Source organism: Taeniopygia guttata, chromosome 18 (genome assembly GCF_048771995.1).
Source record: "Taeniopygia guttata chromosome 18, bTaeGut7.mat, whole genome shotgun sequence".
NCBI lineage: Eukaryota > Metazoa > Chordata > Aves > Passeriformes > Estrildidae > Taeniopygia > Taeniopygia guttata.
In genome coordinates, this window is record NC_133043.1 from 2300380 (window position 1) to 2310121 (window position 9742).

Consider the following 9742-nt stretch of genomic DNA (forward strand, 5'->3'; position numbering starts at 1 on the left):
GTGACATTTATAGCATATTTTATAACCAAAATACCTTCAGCAGCAAGCAGCAGGTTTGGAAATAGCAGCGTGGCTCACGGGGTCATGTGAGCCTGACTAGCAGAGCCACAGCAGCCCTGGCGTGCCCTGAGATTCACTGCTCCGGAGCAATGTCCCCTCAGCCCAGCCAGCTGGCCCAGGGGCTGCACAGTGTCAGAGCCAAACCACGGCCCGTTCACTCCTAACAGAGCACCCGCACAAGCCCATGGAACCCAGACAGGACATGAGCATTGGGATGTTATTTTCCTTTACTAATTGGAGAAAGTGACACACACCCCATTGCAGCAGTCCCTTGAGAATCATCCTACAACTCTGACCCCTCCTTCCAGGATACGTTCAAATTATGTTCAGACAAAGAGACATAATAGTATTAAAATCTCAACTTTATTTGGCCATCAAATTCAGTACCAATGTTATTGTAGCAGAATGCTAAGAACCAGCCTGATGCAGCTCAGGCCTGTGAGGCACTCCCTCAGTCACATTCCCAAGCCCCAGTAATTGCGAATGTCCTGTTTGATCTGTTTATCAGGCCCTCCCCCACCACCCACCTGCCGGGTTAACCCACTCAAAATAATTCATGAAAGGGATTGCAACTCTTGTCTTTGATCAAAAGGATGTCAACACAGCTGGTGAGCCAGCAGCCACCTCCACCCTCAGAGCCTGCCACAGCCAGTGCACACAGTATTCCACCCCTCCAGGAGTTTGGAATAGTCATCTCCAAGTGTCTTAAAGGAGAAGGAAAAGGAAACGTCTGGCTAGCATGAAGAGAAGCACCTCCACATGCACCTTTTCCCAGGAAGCCATCAGCCTTCTGCCCCCACATATACTGAAGGCCAGCTCCAGGGAAAAATAGCTGACACCATTAAGGACCCTGCCAGGTGCAGAAATCAATTAGGGGCTTTAGTTTTAAAAGAAAAAGAGAAAAAAGCTGTCTGGAAGATGTTAGTGGCAAGGCTCCAGATTGTCAGGCTACTGAACTCCTGGTACCACCTCACAACCTCCTGCTGCCCAGAAGAACAGAGTTCTCCAGACAAAAGCTGTGTACAAAAAAGTACATCACAATAGAAAAAAGAGCCCAGCTGGCTGGGCTGGCTCCCTAGTGACAGTTCCCTTTTCAAAAGCCAAAAGAACGAAAAGGTAAGTGTACAGACAAATGAGGGTAAAGTGTTACTTTAGAAGCCAATCCCTGGATTTCCAGTCATTTACCTTCTGCTTTAAATCTTAATGGGTTTCTGACTCGCTGGGCTGCATCACAGCAGCCAATTTAGTGTCTGATTTTTTGGGTGTTGTAGATCAGTCTTCTCTTTACAATTCATCCTTTTGGAGTTTCTGCTCATCCTCATCACCTTCCTCAAGTTCAGTTTCTTCATCCATCTCCAGGTCCTCCAGATCCTGTGGAGGTTACAGAATGCTCCTGGTTTCTAGCACAAGAGGCAGACCCAGAACCAAGCACTGAGGAGCACCCCTCATCTGGTCACTGCTCTCTGCTGACATGCTAGAAAAACATCCAGAGACTTCTAGCAAGAGCTTCAGATTCAGGACATTAAGGATCAGGAAGCCCTGGAAGCTGGTACCTGTACACCTGTACTAGCCTCCACACCCCCTCCCCTCCCCAGCAGGTGACAGTTTCCAAGCAGATACACAGATCCGTGGCACTGATGACACAGCCCAGTTCCAGGTGCTGAGTGCCCCAGCCGTGCACAGCCACAGCACTGCATCTCCACACCCACAGGGTGCTCTCCAAAAAAGGAGCCCACTGCAGGCAAAAAGCCACCCAGGCTGCACGTGAGCAGATCACACTGATCTGGGCGCTTTCTTCACCAGCAATATGCTCTCCTGGTATGTAACAACACAGGATCTTATTTAGGACTGAGGATTCAGGCACAGAACCAGATCTGACCCATGCTCTGTTCCCAAAGGCCCAGAGTACTCCATTCACATTACTCACATCATCAGCTGCTGCCCCATCCTGACCTCCGCTCTCCAGGAATTTTTTGAAGCCTTCTAGTGTCCTCTCCCCATTATAGTCAATTACCTACACAGGGAAAACATAAGGATGCTGGTTATGGGCACTACAGACCCACACCCCTGGAGAGGAGAATTCTCTTTCTGAGCAACAGTGAACATGCCAAGCAAAAGGGAATTTAAAAATTCACCTTCACCCATATGAGACGAAGGAAAACAGCTCAGCCACTAGACTTCAGAGATCACTGCGAGGAAAGAATAGCCTGCAGATGAGCACACTGTCCTCTATGCTCCCTCTTTTCCCCATTCCCACTTCCCACTGCCCCCCAAACTCTTTCCCTACAGCCCAGACCCCACAAAGGGTCTTGGGTGTCCTGTAGATTTGCTGTGTTTCATCTCAACTGAATGCAGATCCCTCCCACAGGTCTTGTCCAAAACACCTCAAGCGAGCAGCTGAGCATTCCCGTGCTCCCTGGCAGCCCGGCTGCCTGCTTACATTTCTGCCAGAGCCTGCAGGGAAGAACTTGAGTGTGGGGAAGCTGTGGATTTTCACTGCCTCCACTTCATTAGCTGTCGAGTCCATCTTGGCAATGACAATGTTCTCATGGTCCCTGTAGGTTTCTCCCAGCTTGTCCCAGATTGGGGCCAGCTGCTTGCAGTGACCACACCATGGGGCATCTGTTAATTACAGAGACAGGGTTGCACCAACAATCTAATGAGGTACCTACTCCTCCCCAGCCAAACAGTTCTCACACATCTTTGGAACCAAGGCACTGCTTTTGGGGTCCAGACTGCAAAAGGCTTTTCCCCTAATCCTGGTCACACAATATTTTGGCAATCCTTTTACACCAGTTACTTAGACTCAGCCGTAGAAAGATACTCACAGAACTCCACAAAGACATTCTTATTCTCATCAAAAGCAACTTCTTCAAAGTTCTTCCCAACCAGAACTTTGACAGGCTGCTTGTCCCAGTCTTCAGGAAGATCCTGACTCATTAGGTGGGGCTGGAATAAAAAGTGAAATTCAGATAAATGGTTTGCTACATAGCTACTTGGACTGATCATGCAATCACACATCCTGGAAAACCCAGGTTTCACCATCCCACTGGCACCTCAGTCACAGGCTGTAAGCAACGAGATGAATTGGTCACTTCCTCTTCTCCCACAGACAGTCTCCTTCCCACCCTGACCCAGCAGGAACAGCAGGTGCTGATGTACAGAGAGAATGACAAAAGAGCTCTGCAGAGGAAAGCAGCACTGCTGACAGCCCAAAGGACTGGGCTTTGCTGCACCCCCACTGCTGGCTGAGCCACACACAGCCCCTCCACAGATGGGAGCTGACAACTCTTGTCCCTGTGCCACAGAATTCACACCTTCCACAGACTGCTGTCAGAAAGAGCAACTGGATAAACAGTACAGTCTGCACAGGGACAGCACAACTGCTTGGCCATGTTCAAGTCCTTCTACCTGGCTCATTCTCCTGCAGCCTCTGGGCCCCAGCAGCTCTGCCTTTCATTCCTAATCACAAAGCCCACGGGATGTTCCATGCAGAAGATGGAGGGGCTTTTACAGCTGGCTCTCCAGCCCCTCACAGGGAGCACTTTTGCTCCCTCTCAGCTACCTCGTTCACCACCAGTACTGTTTATTCACATACCTTGATCTTGCCTGCCAGGAATTTGTTACAGAACTCTTTGATCTTGTCTGCCGTGAGCTCATCAGATTCAGGTTTGTATTTGGTCATTTCTTCCTCCAGGGTGATAAGACGTACAGCTGGACACTCTTCCTTCTTTAGGCCAAAGAACTCCAAAATCCTCTGGTTGTCACTGTGGTCACTGTCTATGAAGATGAACAGGATCTTGGGAGGAAAAAAAGGAAAGGCAGGAGGTGAACATGAGTGCCTTGTTGCTACTGACACTTCACACACACGCTCGCACCAAGTGTAGCTGAATTGGCTCTTTTCCTCCCCTGTCCCAGATGAGAGAGCTGGCTTAAAGTCCTCCTCCACAGCTGCTCCATGGATAAAGACAGTGCTACACTTCTCTGCAGGCAGTGGGTGGTCTCTTAGCTCATGATCCAAGAAATCCATCTCACCTTCCCTTTGAAGTTCCCAGCTGCATTCTTGAAGTTGTCCAGCTTCCCTTGATAGTCAGACACACTTTTTGGTAGGAAAAGCAGAATATGAGTCTTGATTTCTCCTCCAAATATTTTAGGAGCAGTCTGAGGAATAAAAAACAAACTTTATTTTTGGGAAAGAGGCAAATCAGTATCCAGACCAGTTTAACTCCACTATGCTGACCAGCCCACAGCAGCCTCCAATACTGCAGGACTGCTGTGCACAGCAAGCTCACACCTCCTTCATTCCATGTCCTTCCCACTCCTCCACACCCCCAGAGTCAGCCCCACAATAAAACATGACCATGCAGTCTACAACTGAACCTTTGCTATATTCTTGCAGCAGCGATGGGAGAGGCCTTGTCAGATATCTAAAGACCCACCTGTTCAGTGAACTCTATGACCAGAGGCAATGAATTAGACTTGATGAAGTTCAGCAGATTATCTTTTTTGAAATCCCCTTCAAAGTTGTTCTGGCCTTCATCAAACTGCAAGAACAGACATTCTTCATTAGAACACTTGTGCATCCCACATAAATCTCTAAAACACCTTCACACTGGTCACTGCCCCATGGGATCGCAGCTGCACTCACTCAGAGCAGACTTCCATCTCAACGAGGTTACCATATATCCACATGAAATCTGGATCAAGGTGTCCATTTTCCTTGCAAGCAAAGCTTTAAATTACCCTCCACCAGAAGGTAAGCAGCAACAACAGCCAGGTTTGCTCTCAGCCTTGTTGTGCACCACTGTGAAACCATTAATGGTGCAAGTCAACAAGAAGGACCCTGAGGAGCTGCCTCCAGTCCTCAGCAATCAATGGTCAGAGCAGACACTGCAGCCAGACAGTGCTGGGAACATATGACAAAGCCTGCAGCAAACACATTTCCTCAGCTCTGGGGAATTCATTCCAGTCTCTGTTAGGGACAACAGCATATGCTGCACATCAGACTGGAGGCGCCAGGTCCTGTCCTACAGGGCCATCACCTGTATCACCCCTGAGCAGGATTCCCAGAACCTCTGGCAGCTGAAACAGGAACAGCTGCACAGGGCCTATCAAGGTTAGAAGGAGGATGTGCAGAAGGGTACAGCAGTGCCCTGGCAAGGCCATATGCAAGCAGTTGACAGAAGGAAGAGTGTGGACTCAGATAACCTTCTGTTGAGGGGAGACACACTAGCCTCAGTGGAAAACACTTCGCATCGGAAAAAAACTCTGCAAACACTTTGAGGAGTTTTGCAGATTGCCTGAGTGCCATCAGGACAACTGTGTGAGGCCCTGTGCAAGTCTGGACAACTCACACAGAGTAAGAGAAGAACAATGAGCCAAACCCTCTCAATTCAGACCCAACTAATGGTGTAGAGCAAAAGCCCAAAACCAAAATAGGCCATCAAGTTCTCCTGCCCTGATGTTTGATTACTGTGGGTGTTCCTTTTCTCCCTGGTTTAGGGTAGATATATCCAGGAGCTCCCATGGCACTGCCATGCCATTGCACAGGAACAGAGAGGAACCCCAATGGCTGGACAGATCTAGGCTGCTTCTTCCATAGACCCAAGCACTCCTGCCCCACCCCAGCCTGGTCACTCCTGTTCCCAACACACACAAAAGGCTGCCAGGCCCAGAACTCTGTCCAGCCCAGCAGTACCCAGAGCAGGGCACACAAAGCTGACATACAGAGCTACCAAGCAACAGCACACAACTACCAAATGAGACAAGAACAAAGCACTCCTTTCTCCCCCCCCACCATTTTGCTAATGTATTTTGATCTCATTAGCCAGATATTCCCTCACTAACCTGTGGGATGCTGACACAGAATTTAAGTCTACAAGCTTCTATCACCATAAAAAAACCTACAGTGTCAGAGGTATAGTATAAAAAACCAATTTTTTTCAGGTGAACAGGAAGAAAGTCTTGTGTTAGGTCCAGCTGACAAAGTAATGATTGATGACATTACAGGTTTAGTAAGTCTGAACCCAAAGCACTTTGTCCTGCCTCACAGCACCTCTGGGTGAGAAGCCACCAAGCCTGAAGAACTTCTTTTTGTCTGCTCAAACTTGGAAGTTCATCCCAGTGGCAGAGATTTTCATGCTTCCAATAGTGCATTTGTGATTCTGTAGGTAGCCAGCATCCCTCTGCACATAATCCACTGCCCCAGCCCAGTCAGCTAGATCTGCAAATCCTCTCAGGAGCTTCTTTGGAATCCCTGCACTGCAGAACCCACAGAAGTGAGACAGAGCAGCTCTTGGACACAGCAGGGAGTGACAGCAGCAGAGGCCAGCAGTGGGCAATGAAAAGCAACTCTGCTAAGACACAACCAAAAGCACCATGGCAGCCAGAAAGCCCATCTACTGCTCTCTTGGGCCAGTCCAAGACGGCGTGACCACTGCTGCATTGCAGAGAGCTGAGAAAAAGGGACGTGAGTGAAGGAACAACCTGCACCCAAAGCCCAGCAGCTCTGAGAGAACAGCACAGGGTTGGGAGACTGACAGAGCTGCACACTGTGGGCCCTTAAGGCTCCCCCACCCCACAAAGGGGCCACAGGTTCTGCTCTTCCTCCCCAGGCTCTGATGCCCAAGAACAGCTACCTTAGCAGCCTGGGGCCTTTGCCGTTTTGTCCAGGAATGACCTCGTTGGAATTTGACTAATTAAAGAAAATGAAAGAGACAGCAGACCCCAGTGTGGTGCTCAGGCTTGGCACCAGCCAGTACCTTCTTGAAGAGGATCACACTGTCCTTACTAATCTGGTACTTGGAGAAGACATCAGCACTGGAGGAAATCCCAAAAGGAATATCATCCACAGTTTCTGCTGCCAGCAGGAACTCCTTTGCTGCCTCTGATGCCAAATCCTGGAGAGTAAAGAAAGGTGTATCAGAAGGGCCACATCACCTGAAGCATTCACATTCCAGGGCTCAGCCCGAAGAACTGGAAGATCAAGGAAGGCGAGACAGCAAGTACTGCATGAGGCACAGAACCTCGCTCAGCCAGGAGGAAGCAGGGAAGGCCCTGGACACACACAAGAGCATCTCCAGTGGAAACACAAACTCTACCTTGAAGAAACCAATCACCACCACTTCACTGGAGTCCACCAGTGCCTCTGCATCAGCCACATCAGTCAGGGTGGCAGCAGCTGGGCCCGTGCGCTTCCTCAGCCAGCTGACGATGTCATCCGCTTCCCTGCCAGCTACACCAGGAGATAACAAGGAGTCACTTTCCCCCCCAACTAAGCCCAAGACCACAAAACCCTCAAGCTTTGAGAGAGAAGACCTTACAGCAGTTAGTCAAGAGATCAGCAAGACTCAAGATCTCATTTGCGCAATTCTTTCCCTTTCACTCATGGTGTAATTAAGCTTATCCCTAATTGATAAGTCACGGTACAAGGGACTCCCAGGAATCCAGTCTTCTCTCACCTCCTGCCCTCATCCTTAAACTTTGACCAGCAACGCAGTACTTCTCCATAACCTCAGTATTACTTATGCTATTACAACACCTTTTCCTTCCAAGATCTCTATTCTGGATGCTACCCTCTGTTACAAGTACCGTGTCACCTAGCTTAGCCGAATTCTGTCCTGGCCTTCCTTGCAGCTCTCTCACACCCATGTTTGCCTCCTCACCCAAGGGCCCAGATGTGTTTCCAGTTCTAGGTACTGCACGGCTTGAGTCAAGTTAAGCCACACAAAACACCAAGCTCAGGTCACTTTGCTTTCCTACACAAAAGCAACTTCCTCCACTCCTGCTGACCTTAGGGATCTCTGCAGAGGGAGGCCATTAAAGGCTGGCCTGTTCACCACCGGCCCAGCACCATTCCCGGGTCGTTGTCACAGTGGACCTTGTCCAGGCGCAGGAGCACAGCTCCAGCGCCGGGCCATGTGCCGGGACCCGGCGCCACGTTGCTGCCCTCCGCACCCTGGCGGTGCATCCAGACCCGGTTCACCTGCGTGCGGCCCCTCCTCACCCGTGTACTCCTTGGGCGCAGCTTTGTCGCCGTTCTTGAAGAACTTGATGGTGGGATACCCGCGTACGCCGAATTGCTGCGCCAGGTCCGACTCCTCTGTGGCGTCCACCTTGGCCAGCCGGATTTCCGAGCCCTCCGCCTTCAGCTTCGCCGCCGCCTTCGCGTACTCGGGCGCCAGCGCTTTGCAGTGCCCGCACCACGGGGCGTCTGCGGGGTGGGGCGTCAGCGGCGGCCGGGCCTCCCCGGCTCCTGTCCCGGGCGGACCGAGGCCCGCTCGGACTCACGGAGCCCCGGGGCGGGGCGAGCCAGGGGCCGCGCAGACCCCGCGCCCCAGCCCGCCCCCACAGCCGCCCGTCCCTCAGCGCCTCTCCCCTGCCCGACCCTTCCGTCCCCCAGCCGCGCCCCCGGTCCCCGCCCGCCCGTTACCCCCGGCCCGGCCCCGCCGCGCTCACAGAACTCGACGAGCAGGTATCGGTGCTCGGCCAGCGCCTGCTCGAAGGAGTTGGCGCGCAGCACCAGGACACCATCCTCCTCCTCCTCCGTGGCGGCGCCGGCGGGCAGCAGCAGGGCCAAGCAGAGCAGCGGGAGCAGAGCGCGCACCGCCGCCATGGCTGATGGCGGCCTTCGGGACGAGCTGGGACAGACGCGCGGGCACGGTGCCGCCTCTCCTTTATAGGCCCGCCCCGCCGCCCGCTGCCGCCCGCTATTGGTTGCGCCGCCCGCCTCCCATTGGCCGGGGCCGCTGCCCCGGCCGCTGCGCACCGCCCATTGGCTGGCGGTCCGGGCACGTCCCTCGTCCGCCGCCTCGGGTTGGCCGTCGGCCCCGCTCCCCGCCCGCAGGTCTCCATTGGCCCCTGTCCTCGCGATGCCGCTCGCGATTGGTCAGCGCCGCTGTCTCGCGTGGCCCCCGCCCTCGAACGTGGCACTCGGGAAGCGCCGCCGGGCGGCACTGCGCGTGCGCAGGGTCACGAGCGCGTGGTGGATCCTGACTGGGCCGGGCGCCCCACGTGACCAGCCCGGCGCGCGAGGCCCGGCCCGCCCCGCCCCGGTGTAGTCGCGGTCCGGTCGGGTCCGGTCGGGCCTGTCCGTTCCTCCTCCCCTCGTACCTCCCCTAGACACGGCCTTCCCCTCGGGCACCGCCCGGCGCTCGGAGCCGCTCCGGCAGCTCCCGGGATCACGGCAGCAGCGCTGCCCGCCTCGACCCTGTCTGTCCGTTCCCCGGCGCTGGGCTCCGACCGGGCCGGGCACCGGCCCGGTTGCGGCTTGGGCCGTCCAGTTTGGCTTTGCTGCAAGCTCGCCAGTCACGGAGATGGGCCGGGGGGGCTCGGGCGGCGCTGGCGGCCCCGCGGCACGCGCAGCCTCACGGAGAAGGCACCGTCGCGGGGGCTCCTCGTGCCCCCAGGCCGAGCGGGGCCCGTTGAGGCTCAGCATCAGAGCACGGCTCTGAGCGGAGCCTGCGGAGACAGCCGGCACTGAGGAGTCCGGTGACCGTGGCAGGGGAAAATCCCGTCGCTCGGGTCTGCCTGCGCTGCCCCGGTGCTTCCGAGGGTGCTGACTGCTCCTGGTGTGCGCCCGGCGGGGAAGAGGCCCGGGCGCTGCCCGTGCCAGGCTACCGGCGCCGCCGCTCCGGGCAGCTCCTGCGCCCGCAGATGCCGTGCTGGAGCAGGGGCAGAGCGC

General features: G+C 54.2%; 1 protein-coding gene across 1 annotated transcript; it reads right to left on the reverse strand.

Moving 5' to 3' along the window:
• Positions 1-404: 404 nt before the first annotated feature.
• Positions 405-8758, reverse strand: P4HB (prolyl 4-hydroxylase subunit beta). The gene is made up of 11 exons (XM_030287117.4): positions 8518-8758; positions 8066-8272; positions 7161-7294; positions 6822-6959; positions 4500-4604; positions 4096-4221; positions 3659-3859; positions 2889-3009; positions 2501-2682; positions 1988-2074; positions 405-1431 (listed from the first exon to the last, which is right to left on the reverse strand). The coding sequence occupies exons 1-11, from the start codon at positions 8672-8674 to the stop codon at positions 1345-1347; spliced, it is 1545 nt and encodes a 514-aa protein (XP_030142977.4). The 5' UTR covers positions 8675-8758; the 3' UTR covers positions 405-1344.
• Positions 8759-9742: the final 984 nt, after the last annotated feature.